This window comes from Octopus sinensis, linkage group LG2 (assembly GCF_006345805.1).
Source record: "Octopus sinensis linkage group LG2, ASM634580v1, whole genome shotgun sequence".
In the NCBI taxonomy this organism is placed as follows: Eukaryota; Metazoa; Mollusca; class Cephalopoda; order Octopoda; family Octopodidae; genus Octopus; species Octopus sinensis.
Window position 1 is genome coordinate 35811150 of NC_042998.1, and position 26242 is coordinate 35837391.

Here is a 26242-nt window from a genome sequence, read left to right on the forward strand (position 1 = left end):
ACTCACGACCTTACAATTGTGAGCTGAATATCTTAACCACTAAGCCATGCACCTTCGTTAACTCATTAGTATAGAGGAGCCTCCGAAGGTCATAGAAGAGCTTCTGAAGGTCACAGGCACACACCCTCTTACATTAATGGTTCTTAACCAGGGCCCATAGAAGGTTTTGTTGTTAAAACTTATGTCCAATAAACTGTTCATATTTTTATGATACACAAAATATTTTTAATAATTCTTTTATATATGGCACCAACTGGCCTCCGTGCTGGTGGCACATAAAAAAAGCACCATCCGATTGTGGCCATTGCCAGCCTCGTCTGGCCCCCGTGCCGGTGGCACGTAAAAAGCATCATCCGATCGTGGCCGTTGCCAGCCTCCCCTGGTACCTGTGCAGGTGGCATGTAAAAAGCACCCACTACACTCACAGAGTGGTTGGCGTTAGGAAGGGCATCCAGCTGTAGAAACACTGCCAGATCAGACTGGGCCTGGCACAGCCCTCTGGCTTCCCAGACCCCAGTTGAACCGTCCAACCCATGCTAGCATGGAAAATGGACGCTAAACGATGATGATGAGGAGGAGGAAGAGTGGCTGTGTGGTAAGTAGATTGTTTTCCAACCACATGGTTCTGGGTTCAGTCCCACTGCAAGTGTTTTCTAGTATAGCCTTGGGCAAGTGTTTTCTAGTATAGCCTCGGGCCAACCAAAGCCTCATGAGTGGATTTGGTTGATGGAAATTGAAAGAAGGCCATTGTATATGTGTGTGTGTGTGTATTTGTGTTTCTGTGTTTGTTCCCCCATCATCACTTGACAACCGTTGGTGTGTTTACATCCCTGTAACTTAGCAGTTCGGCAAAAGAGACTGATAGAATAAGTACTAGACTTACGAAGAATAAGTCCTGGGGTCGAATTGTTCGACTAAAGGCAGTGCTCCAGCATGGCCGCAGTCAAAATGACTGAAACGATAAAAGAATGCAATTCCAAACTATTTAATTATTAAAATATAATAGGATTGTTTACATATGGAACGGTTATGAGGTTCTACCTTAGTAAAAATAGGAATCAGAGGAGTCTATACTCTCTCTCTTTTACTTGTTTCAGTCATGACTGCGACCATGCTGGAGCACCGCCTTTAATCAAGCAACTCGACCCCGGGACTTATTCTTTTGTAAGCCCAGTACTTATTCTATCGGTCTCTTTTGCCGAACCGCTAAGTAACGGGGACATAAACACACCAGCATTGGTTGTCAAGCAAAAGCTAGGGGGACAAACACACACACACACACACACACACACATATGATGGGCTTCTTTCAGTTTCCGCCTACCAAATCCACTCACAAGGCTTTGGTCGGCCCGAGGCTATAGTAGAAGACACTTGCCCAAGGTGCCATGCAGAGGGACTGAACCTGGAACCATGTGTTTGGTAAACAATCTACTTACCACACAGCCACTCCTGCGCTTATAGCAAGAAAAAAAAATAAGGCTGAGAAGCACTGCATAAAAAAAAAAAGGGAGCTCTGTTTACCCCTGTCACAGTATGTTCCCACTATATTGGGATTAGCATTAGCGAAATCTCTACTGGATTGCCAAGTAAATCATAATAAACAACAAACAACATACGTAGAAAAAGATGATAAAAATACTAAAAATAGACGACTGATTACTACCAACTTTGAAGTCAAGTGTTGTTTCTGACTCATTGTTAATCGTGTCTCCCATGGCTGTTGTTTATTTTCGTTTTTAATCAAAAAACAAACAAACACTGATTTTGCACTGGCAGGAGTGTGTGATGAACTCAGTGCTTCCTCTTGTAAACTAGCAAAGCCTTAGTCTCTTTGCTGTTGAGAAAATTATTGAAGGCACAGGTGGTGTAGCTGTGTGCTAAGAAGCTTGCTTCCTGACCACGTGGTTCCGGGTTCAGTCCCACTGCGTAGCATCTTTGGCAAGCATATTCTACTATAGCCTTGGTGGATGGAAACTGAAAGAAGCCCATCATGTATGTTTGTGTTTGGTTAGGAAGCTTGCTTCCCGGCTACGTATTTTTTTTTTTTGTGATTCTGTCCCATTAATTTGCCTGAAATTGTTACTCATGGACTGGATATGCAACTATTTATTTTTTGCAGTCTGCCCCCAGCTTTGCCAGCCTCCCCCCCCCCCGCTTGGCCAGTCTGCCCCCTGCTTGGCCAGTCTGCCCCCAGCTTGGCCAGTCTTCCCCCAGCTTGGCCAGTCTGCCCCCAGCTTGGCCAGTCTTCCCCCAGTTTGGCCAGTCTTCCCCCAGTTTGGCCAGTCTGCCCTCAGTTTGGCCAGTCTTCCCCCAGTTTGGCCAGTCTTCCCCCAGTTTGGCCAGTTTTCCCCCAGCATGGCCAGTTTTCCCCCAGCTTGGCCAGTCTGCCCCCAGCTTGGCCAGTCTGCTCCCCTCTTGGCAAATCTGCCCCCAGTTTGGCCAGTCTGCCCCCAGTTTGGCCAGTCTGCTCCCAGCTTGGCCAGTCTGCCCCCAGTTTGGCCAGTCTTCCCCCAGCTTGGCCACAGTCTAATGATTGAAATAAATGAAAAATTAAAAATAAGACACACACACACATACACACACTCTTTCTCCCCCCTCTCTCTTTCTCACTGTCTGTCTGTCTGTCTCTGACCTTACCCATATACAAAAAAATGTTTCAAATTGCATTTTATTCATAAAAGTGGTAATGCCACAATTTTTTCATAGCTGACTAATTAAATGTGTCAAGTTTTTTCCCACTCTATAAATATTACCTAGTGTTCTGTTATTACAAGCAAGTGCTAAGACGGCTGTAATCTGCTTAAAGTTCACATTATCTGTTTGGCAACGATTGCTAAATTTCGTTCATGTTTCTTCTTGAATAAAGCATATTGAAAAGTAATTCCAAGACCAGAGAGAACAAATAGGAATTTGTATTCATGCTGTGTAGTATTTTAGCTATTGAAAAACCAGCCATTTGTATTCGATAGACAAAATAATACTTCCAAGAAAGTGGCAGGCAACAAGGAATATTGTTTTTCCTCCCACATATGTTTTTGATCTTCTTCGTGTTGGTGAACAGCTGTTTTTAGTTGCTTAGTACTAATCGGAGCCCGACAGCATTTTTAAAATGGTTACAACAGTTTATTTTATGACCAAATGGTCCTGGTTCAATTCTATTGCGTGGCACCCTCAGCAAATATCTTCTGTTGTAGTTTTGAGTTTGCACTGTTTTGAGTGAATACTGGTAACCTAGACCTGCAGCAGGAAATGCTAAGGATTCTGCACTTTGGAATTGAATCAGTACACTGTGGTTAAAATCTTCCACCAAACCTTAGTCACAATTTATGTTCCTAACACTAGCTCAATGATAACTAAGTTATTTTACTAAATTCTTTGTTATATTTAAAATCAATTGAAAGAAACACAGAACATCTCAACAGAAATATGGTAACAAAAGGGTTAAAATATATAATAGAGACACAATTCTTAAGGTTCTCTCATTTTTCTTTTGTAGATTACGCAGTCCAGCATGCGCCGTTCAAGCCTGCCATGTTAAGGCTAAGTGGATTGTCAAAGCCGCAGAGGTTAATCCTAGGTGTGGTAGTGCTGTTGGTTGTGAATATCTTATGGGTGGCCTCATCAGAATTCACTCAGGTAATCACACACTTTCACTTTCTTTATATTGTTAAACCTATTATCTCACAAAGTGTTGCATGTTCAAGTTTTATGTCGAAGATTGGGGTTTTTTTGTCAATTTTCTTTTACTCACTTTTCAAGTTCCATATAATGGAAGCTGAGAGTACAGTCTTTATAATTTCAATTGCCATAAATTGTTTTTGTGAGGGTGAAGGTGAGTTTCATCATCATGATCATTTAACATCTGTTTTCCATGCTGGCAGAGATTGAACAAGAGCTGTGCAGAATCACCTCCCTCCGAAAAGTCATCCTAACGAGACGTCTGCGTTGGCTGGGTCATGCCCTCCGTCATCAGCCAGGAGAATTCACCTATGAAGCAATTGCCCCAGTTCCCTTTCAAGGTTGGCGAAAGCGATGTGGTGGACAACGAAAAACCTGGCTGATGACAGTCAAGGCTGATCTGGAACCCAACCTAGGCCCCCATATCTACACCGTTCGCCACTGGAATAAGGAGTGGTTGGAGATCACGCGGTCGTTAGCCTCAAATCGTCAGGTCTGCTCGGCGTTTGTGAGAGATGCAGCATTGAGGATGAATGAAGCCAGCTCAACCCACCCCGGGTGAATGCTGTCTCGAGACAGGAGCTGACAAGCCAGAAGACTGCACCAGGCTCCAATTGTCTGTTTTGGCATGGTTTCTACGGCTGGACAACCTTCCTAATGCCAACCACTTTACAGAGTGGGCTGGGTGCTTTTTACCACCAGTGCTTCATACGTGACCCCCACTCCACCCTCATCGGTGTTCTTTAGTTTGTTGTATTCCTTCTCATCCTGAGGAATGTGAAATTATTTGTTCTTGCAGATTATATTCAGTTACTAAGATATATTTTATGTTTTTAGTAGGTAAGAGAAGCTTGCTTCCCAACCACATGGTTCTGTGTTCAGTCCCACTGCATGGCACCTTGGGCAAGTGACTTCTACTATAGCCTCAGGCTGACCAAAGCCTTGTGAGTGGATTTGGTAGTCGGAAACTGAAAGAAGCCCGTTGTGTGTGTGTGTGTGTCCCCTTCCACCTTCACTTGACAACCGATGTTGGTGTGTTTACGTCGCCCTAATTTAGCTGTTCATCAAAAGAGACTAGGCTTACAAAGAACAAATCCTGGGGTCGATTAGTTTGACTAAAGGTGGTGCTCTAGCTTGGCCACAGTCGCCATGACTGAAACAAATAAGAGTAAAAGAGTAGACATTATGAAAGAGTTGAATAGACCAGCTTTGACAATCGTTTTTTTTTTACCTTGTTTTGTTTTGTTTTTCTAGCAACCACAGTGTAAAAGGACCATCCTCTCCAATGGATCCTTGTCTTTAATATGATATTAGTGTATTATTTGAAAGAGATTTTCCTTTTTTTTTTTTTGTTGTTTTTTTTTCTAGTAGGTTGAACAAGTGTGTGGGAATTCCCCTCATTGGCTTAATGTGTGGGTGTTTTAAAAGCATGTCTGAGCTCACAAACAAACTTAGGTATGTGATATGGCAAATTAAAGGCGAGACAGAAAGGAAACCAAACAGTTTAGGCGCAGGAGTGGCTGTGTAGTAAGTAGCTTGCTAACCAACCACGTGGTTCCGGGTTCAGTCCCACTGCGTGGCATCTTGGGCAAGTGTCTTCTGCTATAGCCTCAGGCCGACCAATGCCTTGTGAGTGGATTTGGTAGACGGAAACTGAAAGAAGCCTGTCGTATATATGTATATATATATATATGTGTGTATGTGTTTGTCCCCCAGCATTGCTTGACAACCGATGCTGGTGTGTTTACGGCCCCGTCACTTAGCGGTTCGGCAAAAGAGACCAATAGAATAAGTACTGGGCTTACAAAGAATAAGTCCCGGGGTCGAGTTGCTCGACTAAAGGCGGTGCTCCAGCATGGCCGCAGTCAAATGACTGAAACAAGTAAAAGAGAAAAAAAAAAGGGAAAAAGAGTTATGATATTTTGATGTTTTTAGTATTTATAAAAGTAGTTTTAACATTACAATCCATAAATCGGTTGCACTCTCTGGTTGAAGTTCTTGCAAAAGGAAATTGTGTAAAGCTTCCATACAATGCTAATAAAAAGTCGTTTTAACCAGTAACATGTGGCCATGCTGGGGCAGTTCAGTTAACCCTTCAGCGTTCAGATCATTCTGTCAAAGGCAATACTTATTTAGTCACATTGCTTTGAATTAATCATACATTATTGTGTAGCTTTGAGATTTCAATGTGATTGTATATTTCTAGAATGACATTGTAGGGTAGGTGAGAGAGGCTGGATCTGGTCAATTTGAACCTTAAACAGGTAGAATATTTGGGTCTGATGTGGCCAGTTGAAATGCTAAAGGGTTAATAGTGCTGCATATTTTGTTTTTACCGAGCGTGATCGTTGCCAGAGCGGCTAACTGGCTTCCATGCCGGTGGCACGTAAGAGGCACTATTCGAGCGTGATCGTTACCAGCATCGCTTTACTGGCACCTGTGCCGATGGCATGTGTAAAAAGATTTGAGCGAGGTCGTTGCCAGTACCGCCTGACTAGCTCCCGTGCCGGTGTCATGTAAAAAGCACCCACTACACTCTCGGAGTGGTTGGTGTTAGGAAGGGCATCCAGCTGTAGAAACTCTGCCAGATCAAGATTGGAGCCTGGTGCAGCCATCTGGTTCGCCAGCCCTCATCAAAATCGTCCAACCCATGCTAGTATGGAAAGCGGACATTAAACAATGATGATGATGATGTGATTAAGGGAGTTTGATCTGTCCCCCCCCCTCCCCTTGTGTCTTACAGTCTAATTTTCTACTAGTGTCTGAGTGGAATGACATTCCGGTTAGTCCTTTCTTTCTGTTGGATGATAACGAAGAGCTTTATTCCATTAAACTCCAGTATTACGATATCTTATCCTAACCCAGGGTGGAGAAACTAGAAGTTTTCTTACTTTGCATGGCACTACCTAGTACTTTCACCTCAAAGAGTGCTAGAATTTGATGCTAGTCCTCAGGTTTTTCAAATCATGTAAAAAGCCCCTGTGCTGGTGCCATGTACAAAGCTCACCAGTGCTGGTGCCATGTAAATGGCCCCCAGTATACTCTGTAAAGTGGTGGGTGTTAGGAAGTGCATCCAATCATAGAAACCTTGCCAAAACGGACAGTTGGGGCCTGGTGCAGCTCTCTATCTTGCCAGCTCTTGTCAAACTGTCCAACCCATGCCAGCATGGTTGGACAGTTTGACATATTCTACTATATGGCTCAGAAACCAGGACGTTATCAAAGAAGCTTGAGAGGCGGTTGGATGGAACTTAAACTCGCCTCCTTATGAGAGCTTAAAATCTCTCGTGGAAGCGTCATCCAACCAAAGTACAAATATATGGGAAACTACCACATGTATCATCTCTTGTGAAAGGTAGAAGAGTCCAGTTTGCTGGACATTGTTGTAGAGCTGAAAACGAGGTAATTTCTACTCTTCTCCTCTGGAAGCCATCTGCTTGCGATACCAGAGGGCGCACACTCTCCTACCCTGACGTAATCTCCAGGGATACAGGTATCCAGCAACAGGACCTCCGTAAAGCTATGATGGACCGTGAAGTCTGGCGTAACATAGTAAATTCCATTGTCTCGATCACGGTCAAACAATGATGATGATGCCAGCACAGAAAATGGACGTTAAATGATGATAATGAAATTACGGCATGTATTTTCTTTCTTTGTTTCTCGTTGTTGTTGTAAATTCTCCAACTTCTCCCATTAATTAGTTGCCTCTTGAAATCATCCTAATGTCGGATTGTTGAATTGCTTCCACTTTATCGGCTCAAAGAAAACCCATCAGGTTTCCTTGGGGCTGATAGCTTACTCGTAAATAGCAATCAGAAATCACCCAATATGTTATGGCTTACTGAATTCATCCTTGTCCGTTTCTTCTTCTTCTTCTTTTGCAGTATATCTTTAAACAAGAGCATTACATCAAGCCATTCTTCATAGCATATGCAAAGTCTGCAATGTTTATGGTATACCTGTTGGGTTTCCTGGTTTTGAAGCCCTGGAGACAACAGTGCAGCCGGAACAGTAAAGTATGTACAATAGTGTTCCACTTTGGATATTTAATTGGTTTCTTTCTTTCTTTCTTTCTTTCTTTCCTAAGCTGCTTTTTCTTTCTTTCTTTCCTAAACTGCTTTCTTTCTTTCTTTCTTTCCTTCCTTCTTTCTTTCCTTTCTCTCTTTCCTTCCTTCCTTCCTTCTTTCCTTCCTTCCTTCCTTCCTTCCTTCCTTCCTTCTTTCTTTCTTTCTTTCCTAAACTACTTTCTTTCTTTCCTTCCTTCCTTTCTTCCTTCTTTCTTTCTTCCTTCCTTCCCCCCTCCTTCCTTCCTTCCTAAACTGCTTTTTTTAGAAACACAGTGATTGACGTCCGTCACTCACAATTCTAACGAGAAAGGCAAAACTCTATGTGGCCTAACTTTGGGTAAAATGAAGATCCTGCAAGAATTGTTCTCGAGGATGCAACTCCAATTCAGATGCTACCTGTAGCATCTGACAACTCATAAAAGCAAATAACGGTTGCTTCTTATTAGTATGAGCAATAATTCATTAATATTGTTTTGTATTTCATTTTTGTTTTTCTTTATTTTCTCGTTTCCAGTTCCAGCTAAGGTTGCTGGATATTGTTTAGCAAATAAAAGACCACATTGAACGTAACCTGGGCACGTGGATAAGCATTAATCTCCAATGACTCTAATACCATAATCTGCTGTTTTGTCTTATGTCCGTTCACTCTTCATTTATATTTTAGAATAATTTCTTTCCTTTAAAACAATTAGTATGCCATGACATATCCTACAGTTCAAAGCTGTATGTAAAACAGTTAAGTACGAAACATTTCCCAAGAAAAGCTGACTTATTCTGACATATTGGGATTATTTTAAAGTAAAACAATTATCTGGGTTTCCTTCTGTGAATCCGTTTTGATTCCAGAGGGAGTCAGCTCTTTAACCCTTTCGTTACGAACCCGGCTGAAACTGTCTCTGGCTCTGAGTACAAATGTCTTCTTTTCTCTTTCTCTTTTCTCTTTTACTTGTTTCAGTCATTTGACTGCGGCCATGCTGGAGCACCACCTTTAATCGAGCAACTCGACCCCGGGACTTATTCTTTTGTAAGCCCAGTACTTATTCTATCGGTCTCTTTTGCCAAACCGCTAAGTGACGGGGACATAAACACACCAGCATCGGTTGTCAAGCAATGCTAGGGGGACAAACACAGACACACAAACACGCACATACATATATATACATATATACGACGGGCTTCTTTCAGTTTCCGTCTACCAAATCCACTCACAAGGCTTTGGTCGGCCCGAGGCTATAGCAGAAGACACTTGTCCAAGGTGCCACGCAGTGGGACTGAACCCGGAACCATGTGGTTGGTAAACAAGCTACTTCATAAGTTTTGAATTAAAATCTTCCACCAAACCTTAGTCACAATTAATGTTCCTAACACTAGCTTAATGATAACTAAGTTATTTTATTAAATTATTTGTTATTTTTAAAATTAATTGAAAGAAACACAGAGCATCTCAAAATAAATACAGTAAAGTAAGGGTTAAAGATGGTCAGAAAGAAGCAGATGGAAAGAAGAAAATCAAAGGATTGTTATCGCAAAAGAAGTGGATAATCTTGGATACGAATGACATAAACAACAGGGCGAGGGACTGAAAGGGAATTGGTTTACCATAAAAGAAATGTGAAAGGGAGGAATATTAAGTAGCTTAGTGGTTAAGTTGTTTGCCTACGATTGTAAGGTCCTGAGTTTAATTACCAGCAGCATGCTGTGTCCTTGAGCAAGACACTTTATTTCACATTGCTCCAGTCCACTAGGCCATGTAGAAGTGGCTGTGTGGTAAGTAGCTTGCTTACGAACCACATGGTTCTGGGTTCAGTCCCACTGCGTGGCACCTTGGGCAAATGTCTTCTACTATAGCCTCAGGCCGACCAAAGCCTTATGAGTGGATTTGGTAGATGGAAACTGAAAGAAGCCTGTCGTATATATGCATATATATGTGTGTGTGTTTGTGCGTCTGTGTTTGTCCCCCCAAAATCACTTGACAACCGATGCTGGTGTGTTTTAGGTAACTTAGCGGTTCGGCAAAAGAGACCGATAGAATAAGTACTAGGCTTACAAAGAATAAGTCCTGGGGTCGATTTGCTCGACTAAAGGCGGTGCTCCAGCATGGCCACAGTCAAATGACTGAAACAAGTAGAAGAGTACAAGAAGAGTAAGCTAGCAGAAATGAGTTGTACCAGTAATTCAAAGGGGACAGCCATGTTACATTCTGTGTCCTGCTGGTACTCCCTGAGAACTACATGTCTGTGGAGTACTCAGCCAGTTGCACGTTAATTTCATGAGCAGGCTATTCTCATGATCGGACCAACTAGAACCCTTGTCATCAGAACCGGCAGAGCACCAGTCCAAATCAATCCAACTGTGATTTTTTTTTTTAGGCCTATGTAAGACCAATTTATCCAATGACTTGCCTTATTTTTAAATGGTAAAGTGTGGTTAGAAGATTTGGCTTCTATTTCTAGCAAGTCAAACTCCCGATAAGAAGAAAAAAAAAAATTATTGAAGCTGATAAAGAAAAACAGAACAGAGACAATATTCTTTCCTCTCTTTTGGGTTCCATTCATTTGACTATTATTTTGTTGGGATATTCCTTTTTAACGATTCTAGCTGTTCATTGCTATAATAATGAATGTCACAAATGTCTGTCAAATGAATGACACAACACAGAATGGTGTTACTGGAAAAAAAAAAATCAATAATTATACTGAAAAAGGAAATAATACTGCTACATAAAAAAGTCTCTTTATATAGAGTTGTCACTGTTGTTTTTTTTTGTTTTTCCTTTTCTCCCACTGATTTACTGTTATGTGGCTATTCTACAGCAGCTAACCAAAACAGCAGCTTGCTAGTTCTAGGCTGTAGAGTCAGCAGTTCCTATCACATCATCATAACTGCTGTGTCTTTCACTAATCTCTTTAGCTGTTCTTGTGTCTGTCTAGCTTGATGTAAACAGACGACAGGCAAGCAGGGCCAACATACTCCTGAATGCACCGAAATCATTGTGTGTAGTTAGCAAATCTTGTCATTTCCTTACAGTGCTGTGTTCAAATCCTTTTGTGGGCAACGGCTTTTAGATTTACATTATTTACATTTGATGGATATTTGTCCTCGTCTTGTTTGTTGTTAACACAACCAGAGTGGCTAACTGGCTTCCGTGCCTGTGGCATGTAAGAGGCACCATTCGAGTGGGATCGTTACCAACGTCGCCTTACTGGCACCTGTGCCGTTGGCATGTGTAAAAAGATTCGAGCGAGGTCGTTGCCAGTACCACCTGACTGGCCCCGTACCGGTGGCACATAAAAGCACCCACTACACTCTCGAAGTGGTTGGCGTTAGGAAGGGCATCCAGCTGAAGAAAATCTGCCAGATCAAGACTGGCGCCTGGTGCAGCCATCTGGTTCGCTAGCCCTCAGTCAAATCGTCCAACCCATGCTAGCATGGAAAGCGGATGTTAAACGATGATGATGATAACGTTTCGGCTGATATACCCCCCAGCCTTCATTAGGTGTCTTAGGGAAATTTCAAACCTGTGTTATCGTTCCTAAGGTATTATTTGATGTTATTATTATTCAGGTCACTGCCTGGAATCGAACTCGGAATCTTGGGGCTAGTAGCCCACACTCTTAACCACTACGCCATATGCCCATAGAACAGCCTTTAGAATCTTCAGTAAAATGTGATGTTTGCAAGAACATTTCATCACATTTCAAATTAATTTCTATATCTGATGTTTTTGGCAGCTGACAGACTCATCTTAAATTCTCTTTAAAAGACCCAAGATAAATATAGCTGTTTGCAAGTTTGACTTTAGACATTTCTCCACTAATGTACTGGGATTGCTTATGTGAAAGGCACCTGTGCCAATGCCACATAGAAATCACCCAGTGGAGCATTCTGTAAAGTGGTTGGCATCGGGAAGGGCATCCAGCTGTAGAAACCAACCCCAAACCGACTATGGGATCTAAAAAGGTCCCTTGTTCTCAGCAAGACTGTTTTCTCTACCCCACATTGTCTCCATGTGTTTTCCATACAGCATACACTGTGTACATTCTATTGTGGTGCTGAGTACGAGATGGATTACCTTGTACCCAGAAGGACCAAAAAATATCCTCTCTGTCTGGCATTGTCTTTGCTATCTCAAGGCAACATGACTGAAAAGGTGGATAGAAGAGAGAAAATCGGGATGGTGGTGGTGGTGGTAAGAGAAGAGTATGAAGGGAGAAAGTTCTAGAAGTGAGAGGAGGGAGGAATGGAAGGAGACAGTGATGGGCAGTGACATGCTTGTTGGGGGGGGGGGGGTTGAGTAGCAAAACGGTATGGGTGGTGTGATGGAGGTAAAGAGTGAATGGAAAGAGGTAAGCAGGATGCTGGAAGAGAGAAAGCGGTAGACATCAACACTGAGTGATAAAGGAAGGAGTAATGTGTGTAGAACAGCCCTCCTCAACTACTGCCCTAGGACTGTATTCGGGCCCTTGAGCATCCTTCTGACAGTTTTCCGTCTATGAGTATAAATTTTCTTTGTGTTTTACTTTTTGGTGTGGCCCATCATCATCATCATCATCGTTTAATGTCTTTCTTTTTTTTTATTGCCCACAAGGGGCTAAACATAGAGGGGACAAAGGGATTAAGTCGATTACATCAACCCCAGTGCGTAACTGGTACTTAATTTATCGACCCCGAAAGGATAAAAGGCAAAGTCGACTTCGGCGGAATTTGAACTCAGATCGTAAGGACGGACGAAATGCCGCTAAGCATTTCGCCTGGCGTGCTAATGTTTTCTGCCAGCTCACCGCCTTTGCATCGTTTAATGTCTGCCTTCCATGCTGGTATTGGGTTGGACAGTTTGACTGAGGGCTGGTGAGCCAGAAGGCTGCACCAGGCTCCAGTCTGATCTGGCAATTTTTTTACAGCTGGATGCCCTTCCTAACACCAACCACTCTGACAATGTAGTGAGTGCTTTTTACATGCCACCAGCATGAGGGCCAGTCGAGCTGTACTGGCATCGGTCACACTTGGATGGTGCTTTTTATGTGCCACCGGCATGGGGGCCATTCTGGTGGCACTGGCAATGATCACGCTCGAATGGTGTTTTTAACGTGCCACTGGCACAGGTGCCAATCAGGAAGTACTGTCATCAGCCACGACAACAACTTCACTTATCTCAACAGCTCTTTGCAAGCACAGTTTATTGCCCAATGATTGAAGGTACTCTTAAATGATCCCCTTAAAAAAAGATCCATGTTTTGGATCTGGCCCAGATATTAAAACGGTTGAAAATCCCAACTATGGAGAGATTGATTGTAAGAAAAGGAAAGGCAATGATGCAGAGCAGAAGAGTTGCATGATGTGAGAGAGAGAGGGGGGGATATCAATGAGTTATAGGGGAAAGAGAGAAGGGGTGCATGATAGTAGGGGTATTGAATATAGACAGAAGATCCATTGCTTTTGTTTGTTAAGCAAGTGGTGCAATAAGGATTTGATGCAATAATTAGAAGAGAGGGTTATGGATGGGGGAAGAACATGAAGAGCGTAGACTGGCAGTAGATGGGGACCTAAATATGGAGGGAGGGCGAGACCCAAATGTAAAATATAACACTTCCTAACCTCTCACCATCACCGGTTTTGATATATGTGTTACCATACTCACAGGGGTTGGATGGGTCTTCTTCAGCTTGGCATGTCACATTGTTATGGCCTTCCTTTGTTATCATCTTCTTTAGTTCTTAAGAAAACAGTCTTCGCTATTTTACTCCATATCTTCCCAGAATTCCCTCTTCCACTTGACACTTAGTATATAACTGACATCCTCCATATGCGTCACACGCGGGCAGCTGAAGACCTAGGCAACAACGATAAAAGAGGACCTCTCCGAACTCTCAGGTCCGCAGGTGGTCGGTCTGCACAGATGGAACTGTGAATGGCTCGCTATCTCTAGTGACCTCGCACGGGACCGTTGAGCGTGGGACACCATGGTTCGTGATGCCGTTAGGACCAGAGAAGAAGCTGGCTCAACCCGCCCTGGCTGAACGCCATCACAAGTACAAGTAAAGTCACACGTGCCAGTACAATCTTTTCTTTTCCCTCTTATACCTAACTTTTCTCTCAATTCATTTGTGTGCTCTCACTATATTCTGAATTCAAATCCCACAGTAGCCAGCTATTTCTTATCCTTACATTGGGCAGAATCATCGATGCCATACAAAATGCTTTCTAGTACCTCTGCCCTCCACCCCTACTTATGGGGATATTCCATCATTGTCAACTTCAACATTCATTCCTCTAGTATCTGATAAAATGGTACCAGTGAAATACTGAGCTTGATTTAATTATGTTCTTTTCAAAAACTCATTAGTCTTTTACTAATTTCAGAAATCGTTATCATTAACAATGACAATTATTTATTTCAGACTCTTCCTAGATTTGAACCTGTTGAAGAACACCCCATTGAAGTGGACAAGCTATTGGTGAGCCTTTTTCAATATCCTGCAAATAATAAAAGATTCAGTTATTCATTTTCTTTTCCCCTCTTCTCTTTCCTCCCCAATTTCTTGTCTAGTCCTGCCCAAAACATTCTATATTTTGGCATTAGTAAGGGCATCCAGCTGTAGAAACCTTGCCAGATCAGATTGGAGCCTGGTGCAGCCTCCCGGCTTGCCAGCCCTCATTCAAACCATCCAACCCATGCCAGCATGGAAAACGGACGTTAAACGACGATGATGATGAGGAGGATGATTTCACACACTTGCCTTTTGTACTTTCTGTCTTCTCCAGTTTCCTCCTCTCTCCTTTCACTGACATTTTCACACCTATCTGTACAGATATGTACATTTTTGTGCATGCACAGTGCACATTGGTGCAGGCATGGCTGTGTGGTAAGATAAGAAGTTTGCTGCTAATAATGCAGAAAGTTTTTTAAAAAAAGCCTTTATATATTAGATGCAGAGGCCTATCTCTAGTAGAATGCAGTCAAAGAAATGTATGTTTACATAGGTCCCTGCCATTTTGGATAACCCAAAATATAAAGTTTTTTTTTAAAAAACATTTTGGATAACCCAAAATATAAAGGTTTTTTTAAAAAAACATTTTGGATAACCCAAAATATAAAGGTTTTTTTAAAAAAACATTTTGGATAACCAAAAAAAAATTTTGGATAACCCAAAATATAAAGGTTTTTTTAAAAAAATATTTTAGATAACCCAAAAAAACATTTTGGATAACCCAAAATATAAAGGTTTTTAAAAAAAAACACTCTGCATTCTTAGAAACTTTCCTCATTTCATTTATTATTTCTACTTCTGTACTACAATGCTTCAAGTGAATTACAACACTCTTCTTACCTTAATCAATTTATTGTAAAACTTTAGTTACTCCTATTTTCTCCTCCAGGGTGATTCAGTTTTCGTGCCACTCAAGTCAGATGATAAATGCAATTCCACAGAATCGGATGATTTATCTGGTAAGATTTTCTTTTTCTACTTTTTTTCAAATATTTTATTTTTTCATTTTATTATGTTGTGGTGGTTTAATTGATTTAGCTTTTATATGTTTCATTCATTGGACTGTGGCCATGCTGGAGTGCTGCCTTCAATGGTTTAGTCGAATGAATCAACCCCCATTATTTTTTTTCTATTTTGTAAAGCCTCATATGTATTCTATTAATTACATTTTGCTGAACCGCTAAGTTATGGGAGCATAAATAAACCAACACCGGTTGTCAAGCGATGGTGAAGGACAAGTACAGATACGAGGATACACACGCATGGCTGCAATCCAATGACTGGAACAAGTAAGAGAATAAAAGATTAGGGCTAGGTTCCAACCCAGGCCACGGCAACATAGCCCACCCGCCACACTTCTCAGTCCAGCATCAATGCCTCAAGGTCTTCTATACATACGTATATCAACCGAAACGTGTTAACAAGAAAGATGATGACAAATATCCGTCAAATGTAGATACTGTACATAATTTCTCATATCTCAAATATAGAGCTGTAAAGAAATTTTTAGCCTAAAAGTAATCTCTTCATTGAAATCCTTAAATTTACCCCCTCTGGTGATGGGTGGAGAGAATTTTCCTGGGTTAAGAATTTCAGTAACAATATAAAGTATCTCCTGAGGTGATGAGCTGGCAGAATCATTAACACATCATGCGAAATGTTTAGGAGCATTTTGTCTGTTTTACATTCTGAGCTCAATTGCTGTTGGGACCGACTTTGCCTTTCGTCCTTTCGGAATAGATAAAGAGGGTGCCAGTTGAGCCCTGGGGGTGATGTAATTGACTTACCTCTCCCCCTGAAATTGTGGGCTTTCTGCCAAAATTTGAAACGAGTGTAAAGTATGTCTTTTAACACCATTGACATCTGTTCACTGAGAACTTAATAGCACAACTACATCTGCTGCAATAATGATTTCTCACATTGGTACAAGGAGAGAGAGCTTGTTAATTCAATCAATTATGCTAATTCAGTGACCCAGAAAGAATGTGTAATGATAAATCCTGCCAGCTTGGCTTTGAACTCAGAATGTGAAGGGAAATAACTGTCGCCGAATGCTTTGACACTCTCCTGATTCCCCTGCCCTCTGCCGGTCAGCTGCCTCAATAACATTACTTGTACAATCCAGTGAGGGAAGGGCCCTAATGTGGTCGCTTGATCTGCTTGGAATAGCCACCAAATCTCCCTCCTGTTTTGTCCTACTGTCTTAAAAAATATACATGAGGTAAGGTAAATACAGTTCTATATTTAAGAGATGAGGAATTATGTACATTATTTACATTTAATGGATATTTGTCCTCATCTCGTTTATTGTTAACACAACGTTTCGGCTGGTATACCCTCCAGCCTTCATCAGGTATCTTGGGGAAATTTCGAGCCTGGGTTCTCATTCCTAAGGTATTGTTGATGTTATTAATATACACCACCTTAATAAAACAACCAACAGTAGTAGAAGAAGAATGGCATGTCTTTGAGCTGATATTTTCTCCCTCAATAAGGCGGCAAGCTGGCAGAATCATTTTCTTTTCCTTTCTTCCTTTCAGGGTGCATTAAATTAATCCCCCTTGAGCACAGGGGTCGATTTAATCAAGTTACCTCCTCCCCCGAAATTGCTGTCCTTGTGCCAAAATTTGAAACCATTATTTTCTCTCTCTCTTTTTTCAGCAGACCGGGAGAACACAACAATAGTGCGGTTTAATAATCTTTTAGAAATTCGTCAACTTTCTGGTAAGTTATTTTCTTTGTTCTCACCAGCTTATTGTGACAAATCTACATTCTTATCTCGTCTAACTTTATTTAGTGGCCTGGTGCTATTAAGTTAGACATGGCATGGGCCAATAATGGCCGAAACCTATCAAAGTATACAGTTCTATATTTAAGAGATGAGGAATTATTTACAATTGACGGATATTTGTCCTCATCTTGTTTGTTGTTAACACAGCGTTTCGGCTGATATACCCTCCAGCCTTCATCAGGTGTCTTGGAGAAATTTCGAAACTGAGTTCTCATTTCTAAGGTATATTTCGATGTTGTTATTATTATTATCTTTATTATAATTATTATTGTTCAGGTCACTGCTAAGAATCGAACTCAGAATCTTGGTGTTAGTAGCCCACACTCTTAACCACTACACCATATGGCCATGGCTTAGTGGCTAAGAGCATGGACTACTAACCCTAAGATTCTGAGTTTGATTTCAGGCAGTAACCTGAATAATGATAATATCAAAAAATACCTCAGGAATGAGAACCCAGGTTCGAAATTTCGCCAAGGCACCTGATGAAGACTGGAGGATATATCAGCTGAAACATTGTGTTAACAACAAACAAGATGAGGACAAATATCCTTTAAATGTAACTAAATGCAATATATATTTATATATATGGAAATTTGAATTCAAATTTCCAACAGCCGAGGATATGCATCACTGTTTGAAACTCAAAGTACCAAGGAATTTGAATCAAACTGTTTTGATCCATACATGCAACTCCCGATAAATGTGTCGCGTGCCCTCGTCGAGTTATGAAGAGAAAATAGAAGAAAGCCCTTACACAGCCATGGGAGGAAAATGAATGATCTGATTGTTATATATACATGTGTGTGTGTGTATATATGTATATACATGCAGGAGTTGTCTAAGAGACCATAAGTCAGGGAGAAGATGCATTTATATAACTGTCAGTAAAGTGGGTGTATTATCTGAATTTTATATCATTAATTATATGTGCACATATATCAACATAGGATATGTACTTGCATATTTCTTACATACACGCGCACGCACACGCGCACACGCACACACACACACACACACACAAACAGAGAGAGAGAGAGAACATGTGTATAGATGTTACCCAGTCATATGTAGAATGTCACAAGATTTGCTTGATGAATAATGTAATGTCTTTAGTCATCTGGAGCATTTTGTGAATGACACTGAACTGGTCGTATGACTAAAGAAGCAGTTGAGTGGGAAATGTATTTCTATCAACATTATCTCAATGCTAGTGAAGGCATGTTGGCTTCATGGTTCAGACATTCGGCTTGCAATTGTAAGGTCATGAGTTCAATTCCTGGCAGTGTGTTATTTCTTTGAGCAAGACTCTTTACTTCACGTTGCTCCAGTCCACTCAGCTGGCAAAAATAAGTTGCACCTGTAATTCAATGGGGACCAGCCTTGTCACACTCTGCGTCACACTAAATTTGCTCGAGAACTACGTTAAGAGTACACATGTCTGTGGAGTACTCAGCCACTTAATTTCACGAGCCAGTTGTTCCGTTGACCAGATCATCTGTAACCCACATCGTCATAATCAATGGAGTGCCAGCTAATACCTTGTTATTCATCCTTAATGAACAGGAGATGCTTTCAGAACTGTGCAACAATAAGGATGTATTCTTGCATGTCTTTGTCCCCAATTGAATTTCCATGACCCTGATTCTTTCCTTTTCTCTCTTCCTTTCAGATATCTATGCCGAAGAGTCAGTCATAGCCCGATTATCATACAATGCCTCCATACGAGCTGAAGAGGCTAAATTACGAGCTCTAAGCAAACTTAGCCTTAAACAATTGGCAAAGGTTGCCATAATATATTGCATCTTAGTAAGGAAATTTTTATGTTCTTTTCACTTTATTGGACAGTTTTTTTTGCTAATTTCATTGTCTTGGTACTCTTTAAAGAAGTAATTCTCAACTGTGGGCCCCAGGGCTCATGCAGCCCTCAAGCATCCTCCCAGTGGCCCTTCACGGTCTTTCTGCTATAAATATAAATTTTTCTTTTAATTGACTTGTATTTTACTTATTTTGTTGTGGGCCCCTAAAAAAAAAACAAATACCCATTTTGGATCTGACCCTGATATTAAAACTGTTGAGAACCACTGATTTAAAGAGTTACCCTTTATGTTAACAATTATTAAGATAATTAATTTTAGCTTTTGGGGGCACATTGAGAAATTTTTGTATGATAAAGGCCTCTTAGTTGAGAGAGGGAATGGAACCAAGGTAAGTGGTGTGCCAGGCAAGAGGTTAGAATATAATAGGGGGACGGGAATAGTTGTCTTACTATAGGGGAGACATTTGGCCACCCCCTGGGGTAAAGAAGGAAGGAAGGTGGTAGCTCTTTGACGTTACATTTTATTGGTTTGTTTTATCTAATGTGTATCTGTCTATTTTCTTGGTGTATTTGCAGTATTTTGTTGGGAACTTCTGCTACCAAAAGGGGCTCTACGAGAATGAGACGAACATTGTCAATGTTATGTCTTCTGCAACTTGTCTCTTCACCCTCATAGGTTCAACCATTTTCCCTAGTAACAGTGCCGATAGGTTTTCTTTGTCCAAATTGACTGCAGTAACATTTGGGTAAGTCTTTCACCTTTATTCTTTTCTACTCTAGGCACAAAGCCTGAAATTTTACGGGAGTGTGGAGCCAGTCGATTAGATCAACCCCAGTGTGCAGCTGGTACTTAATTTATCGACGCCGAAAGGATGAAAGGCAAAGTCGACCTCGGCAGAATTTGAACTCAGAATGTAAAGACTGACGAAATAACTATTTCTTTACTACCAACAAGGGGTAACACACTGGCTTTCATAATCTGAACCAACAGCCTCGTCTACACAACCAAGGATGATATTCCTTTCTACTCTAGGCAAAAGGACCGAAATTGTGTGTGTGTGGGGGGGGCAGTCGATTAGATCGATCCCCGTACTTTATCAACCTGGCGAAGTCGACCTTGATAGAATTTGAACTGAGAGTGTAAAGACAGACGAAATACTTATTTCTTTACTACCCACAAGGGGCTAAACACAGAGAGGACGAACACGGACAGACAAACGGATTAACTCGATTACATCGACCTCAGTGCGTAACTGGTACTTAATTTATCAACCCCGAAAGGATGAAAGGCAAAGTCGACCTCGGCGGAATTTGAACTCAGAATGTAATGGCAGACGAAATACCGCTAAGCATTTCACTTGGCGTGCTAACGATTCTGCCACCTTGTAAAGAATTAAATATTCTTTTTTTTTTTTCTTTCCTACTTTAGGCTCAAGGCTTGCCTTTCAATTTTTACAATATTTAGTTCTGATTGCATTGATAAGAAGCAAATGTATGAATCAAAGCCTGACAATGAAATGGGCAACAAACCCCATCGAACTGATACAGTAAGGCATTGTTATTATAGAATTGAGAGAGTAAGATGGAGAAGCTGACAGAGTTGTTGATGTGTTTAATGGCATTCCCTCCAGTTTTTTATTGTCTGAGTTCAAATGCTGCCAAGGTGGACTTTGCTTTCATATTTTCAAGGTTAATAAAATAAAAAAAAAAGGTACCTGTTGATAACTGGGGTCAATGGAATTGACTTACCCATTCCCCCTAATTTTACTGGTCATGGGCCAAAATTTGAATTCACCGTAAAACCACTTGTTGTTGTGCTTTAACTTTGAAGTGGCACCCCGTTCTGCTGTTTGTGTAGCTTTCAATGCTGAAGTTTGGTATGAGTCCTTCCCGGATTTTCCAGATGTATATCACTGCATATTTTTCCTGCCTTCATTCAAAGGGTAGACTCTCTTTTTTTTTTTTTTTTTTTTTTTTTTACTCTTTTTACTTGTTTCAGTCATATGACTGCGGCCATGCTGGAGCACCGCTTTTAGTTGAGCAAATCGACCCCCAGGACTTATTCATTGTAAGCCTAGTACTTATTCTATCGGGCTCCGTTTACCGATCGGCTAAGTTACGGGGACGTAGACACCAGCATCGGTTTGTCAAACGATGTTGGGGGGACAGACACACAAACATATACACACATACATATATATATATATATATATATATATATATATACATACACGATGGGCTTCTTTCAGTTTTCGTCTACCAAATCCACTCACAAGGCTTTGGTTGGCCCGAGGCTGTAGTAGAAGATACTCGCCCAAGGTGCCACGCAGTGGGACTGAACCTGGAGCCATGTGGTTTGTAAGCAAGCTACTTAACACACAGCCACTCCTGCATCTATGACTCTTAACTCTTTCAGCCTCTCTCAGACTATCAAGTCCCAAAAATACATTTTACCACATAACACAGAGCAATACCACTTCAATGTGTCAACATACTTAGTCTTGCTTGCATGCTCACAAACACACCTTGTATCTTAATATCCTTTCTGCTAAAGACACAAAGCCTGAAATTTTGGGGAAAGGATTACTCGATTACATCGACCCCAGTACACAACTGGTACTTAATTTATCAACCCTGAAAGGATGAAAGGCAAAGTCGACCTTGGCAGGATTTGAACTTGTATCTTAATCTACGAACAAGGTATTGGTCAACTGAGGCTAAGGTTGAGGAAACTTGCCCAAAGTGTCACATCGTGGTATTGAACCTTGAAGTATCATTTTTATTTTATACTTGCTATCTTTCCTTTTATTATTTTCATTCTGTTTTTTTTTTATTCTTTTTGTCTTTTGCAGTATGTGTGGTGTAGTCTTTGTTAGTTTATCAGATACAAAAATTAAGAATGGGATTCCTGCAAGTGCTGTATGGACCATTGCCAGTGCAGTCTTTACTGCAATATATTTGGTTGTGTTGAAAAAAAAAGCTGATCATGAAGACAAACTTGATCTGCCTATGTTTTTGGGTAAGGCAACTTTATATGACTTTTTCTTATAGATTTCATTTAACCATTGTCATCAGTAACATCACTTTCATTACTGGTCGAAGCTGTTCTTTCATCAGATCCCATCCAATTGACTTCACCCTTTTGTTACTGTATTTATTTTGAAATGCTCTGTGTTTCTTTCAATTAATTTTAAATATAACAAAGAATTTAGTAAAATAACTTAGTCATCATTCAGCTAGTGTACCACAGAGCCAGAGGCAGTTTCAGGTGGGTTGGTATCATAAGGGTTAAATTAACCATTTGTTAATCCTTTTGTTACCACATTTCTGTTGAGATGCTCTGTGTTTCTTTCAATTACATAACAAAGAATTTAGTAAAATAAGTTGGTTATCATTCAGCTTGTGTTAGGAACATAAATTGTGACTAAGGTTTGGAGGAAGATTTTTATTCAAAACTTAATGAAAACAAGACATTTGTACTACAACGCCAGAGGTGGTTTCAGCCAGGTTGGTATTGAAAGGGTTAACATTATTGTAGTGTGATGGATGAAGGGGACAACAGAAGGAGAAGGAGAAGAAATACAAACAGGTCTTATCTCGGCGAAGATCAGGTCTCTTACAGATTCGACGCGTCCTGTCGCTTCCTTGTCTATGCTCGAACTGCCCACTTCCTCGATCGCCACACGTGTGTCCACTTGACCGCTTCCGCTTCCCCATGCACATGCGCCCTCCAGTCTTCCACCAGCCCCTGCAAGCCCTACTTCCGCCCACCTCATCTGTCGTCCTCTCCACCAACACCACAATTGTAGAATTATCTTAAATCGTAACAATGATCACAACATGGTAGAAACCAAAGTAGATGGCCAAACAACATCAGTGGAATTGTTATGTTGGGAGTGTAAGCTACTGGACAGCTTTAACTCTGATGTGTATGGCATGGTTCAGCTGGATGCAGATAAAATGTGTGCCATAAGATTATCACTGAAGTATGCTGCATATAAGGTTGGTAGAAGAGACTTTGAAGAGAGATGGTGTGTTGTTGTTAAGATCAGGAATAGCAATGAAAGAACCTTTGACAAACAAACAAGCAATTGATTGTTTAACCAGCACATTAAACAAATGATTGGTTAGTCAACTGGTTAGATATGTAACCAACTGACTAACAATAAAGAAGTGATATTGAACCAGTGCATGTGTTTATTATTATTGGCATAATGACCCTCCTAAGACAACAAAATTTAACTAAAATATATTTCTAATTATTACTTAGGTTTTTCTTGCTATTTATATTTTAAAATTTTTGTTCATTTAGAAAACGAATTATTTTTTTTTACAGGTTTTGTTGGATTCTTCAGTACGACGCTGTTGTGGCCTGGCTTCTTTATTTTTCATTATAGTAAGTTGGAATTATTTGAGTGGCCAAGTGACAAACAATGGATGTTTTTGGCCATCAGCGGAATGGTAGGAACAGCTTTAACAGAAATTCTTTGGATATGGTATGTTGATTATAGGCATTTTTTCTTCTTTTTTTTTTTTTGTCCCACTGACACCTGAATTCTTTTTCAAAGTCAAACAAACAACAATATTTCCATGTTACAAACATTTTTACTGGTTGGTTTTAATCTTCCAAAAGGCTGATTAAATCCATATATGGAAACATGGAAATGTTCTCATTTATGCAAATTCTAGAGAGATTTGATTATTAAACTAGGAAGTATCGTTAAAAATATTTCTTCGCTACTGTTAGAACTGAACTGAAGGAATTGAGGATAATCATTATTTCATTCATTAATTGGCACTCAAATCAGTTATAACGAGCAGGATGTTCCATCTGATCGGATTAATAGAACAGCCTGCTCATGAAATTAGCATGCAAGTGACTGAGTATTCCACAGACATGTGTACCCCTAATGTAATTTTCAGAGAGATTCAGTGTGACAAGGCTGGCCCTTTGAAATGCAGGTACTTGTCACTTTTTGCCAGCTGAGTGGACTGGAGCAATGTGAAATAAAGTGTCTTGCTCAAGGACACAATGTGCTGTCAGGAATTGAACTCGGGACCTTATAATTGTGAGCCATATACCTTAACAGATGAGCCTCATGTCTTCACTTTGTTGTGCTACAAGAAAACTCATCGAAGTGCAGTTGTTTATCTCTTATTGATATTCAATAATTAATACTTCTTGTAGCACTCTTCTTCTTTACTTGTCCTACGAGAGGGCTTGAACCCAGCACTGAGAGGTAAGGCAGTATTTGTTCCGTAGTGCACTGCCACTATTTACTGGCACTAATAAGTTATGCTTGTCTTTGCTCTTACCTTCTTATAGGTAGGTGAGCTGAGCCAAGCCAACAAACACGAGTTAAATACCATTCCTTAATGGCTAATGGACTAGCTTCACTCAGCAATGTGTTGATCTCATCCTCAGCTGTAAGGCGGTGAGCTGGCAGAATCGTTAGCATGCTGGACGAATTGCTTAGCGGTATTTCGTCTGTCTTTACATTCGGAGTTCAAATTCTGCTGAGGTTGACTTTGCCTTTCGGCCTTTCAGGGTCGATAAATTAAGTACCAGTTGTGTACTAGGGTCAATCTAATCGACTGTGCTCCCCAAAATTTTGGGCCTTGTGCCTAGAGTAGAAAAGAATATTTCCATCAGTTTTTAAGGCAGTGAGTTGACAGAAACATTAGCATGCCGGGTAAAATTCTACCGAGGTTGGCCCTTGTGTCTAGAGTAGAAAAGAATATCATCCTTGGTTGTGTAGACGGGGCTGTCGGTTCAGATTATGAAAGCCAGTGTGTTATCTAAAACAAAGCACATAGTTATACTTATGTCCACTTGCGTCTTGGTAAAATAGAAATCAAATCCACTGCTCAGTAGAGAGTAATTCTTGAATGACTGAACCTTGGATCAAGGTTCAATCCTGGTTTGGAACCATTTCAGTTTACTTAAGATCATTATTGTTTTTATCTTTTTTTTTCATTTTTTTCACGGGTAAGGCGATAAGCTATGAATATCATGACATCCCCTTTCTTCTGCCTTATAAATTTAAAATCTTGCACATGTAAATAGCAAATAGCAATACGATGTTATTGGTTGGGATCAAATCAGAGCCAGTGTCATTGAGTATGTTTATATGTTTTATGTATGTTTTATGTCCAAGAGTATCTTGTTCAATGCCTAAATGTCCTTTCCTGTTGTTATTGTAGGGGTTGTTACCTAACATCATCCCTGATGGGCACACTAGCCACTAGCCTTCTCATACCATTCTCTATGATAGCAGATATGATTTTGAAAGGGGTAAGAACATTTACATTTTCTTCTCGTTTTCTCATCTATCTTTTATCTTTTACTTGTTTCAGTTATTAAACTGTGGCCATGCTGGGGCATCGCCTTGAGTATGTAAACCACATGTAAATAAAATTGTTTGTATATTATCACCATATGTCATTTTCAGGATTTTAACATTTAGTTTTTCCAATTCTTTTTCTTATCCTTATATGTTAAACACACCATTTGAGCATGATCGTTACCGTGTTGCCTTACTAGCACCTGTGCTGGTGGCACATGAAACATTCAAGCGAGGTCGTCGCCAGTGCCGCTGGACTGGCTCCTGTGCAGGTGGCACATGAAGGGCACCTTTTGGGCATGGCCATTGCCAGCACCACCAAACTGGCCCTTGTGCCGGTGGCACGTAAAAGCACCCACTACACTCTCGGAGTGGTTGACGTTAGGAAGGGCATCCAGCTGTAGAAACTCTACCAAATCGTCCAACCCATGCAAGTATGGAAAGCGGATGTTAAATGATGATGATGACGATGATTTCACCTCTATGGTTCTGAATATCTCAATGTGTCTTTACTTTGTCATCATGTTTTCATGTCTGATCTCTTTCCCAAATCTTTCATAAGCCATCTCTATCATTTACCGCCACCATTAAGTTAGTACTTTTTCATATGGCATATTTTATCTCAAAGGGTTACTTATCTATATTGATCTGTACTGATCCAGTCAGTCCTGGAAGTACACCTCATCATCATCATCATCGTTTAATGTCCTCTTTCCATGCTAGGATGGGTTGGACGATTTGACTGAGGGCTGGCGAACCAGACTCCAATCTGATCTGGCAGAGTTTCTACAGCTGGATGCCCTTCCTAATGCCAACCACTCCAAGAGTGTAGTGGGTGCTTTTACGTGCCACCGGCACGAGAGCCAGTTAGGTGGTACTGGCAACGGCCACGCTCAAATGGTGCTTTTTACGTGCCACCTGCACAGGAGCCAGTCCAGCGGCACTGGCAACGATCTCGCTCGAATGGTGTTTTTAACGTGCTATCGGCACGAAGGCCAGATTGTTGCTCTGGCAACGATCTCACTCGTATGGTACTTTAACACTCCACCA

The 26242-nt window shown here is 40.8% G+C and overlaps 1 protein-coding gene across 4 annotated transcripts in view; it reads left to right on the top strand.

Annotated features, from left to right (window-relative positions):
• LOC115232548 (solute carrier family 35 member F5) overlaps positions 1–26242 on the top strand; it is a 123776-nt gene that overhangs the window by 83278 nt on the left and 14256 nt on the right. For 3 of the 4 annotated variants that reach the window (XM_029802491.2, XM_029802488.2, XM_029802489.2), the window contains exons 2-11: positions 3499–3638; positions 7568–7699; positions 14149–14205; positions 15128–15197; positions 16900–16962; positions 18702–18838; positions 19425–19594; positions 21701–21867; positions 23185–23344; positions 25053–25143. In XM_029802491.2, the coding sequence (XP_029658351.1) occupies positions 3534–3638; positions 7568–7699; positions 14149–14205; positions 15128–15197; positions 16900–16962; positions 18702–18838; positions 19425–19594; positions 21701–21867; positions 23185–23344; positions 25053–25143 (1152 nt within the window). In that variant the 5' untranslated portion in view covers positions 3499–3533. The remainder of the gene's footprint in view (positions 1–3498; positions 3639–7567; positions 7700–14148; positions 14206–15127; positions 15198–16899; positions 16963–18701; positions 18839–19424; positions 19595–21700; positions 21868–23184; positions 23345–25052; positions 25144–26242) is intronic. The other variant, XM_029802490.2, reaches the window with a different exon arrangement.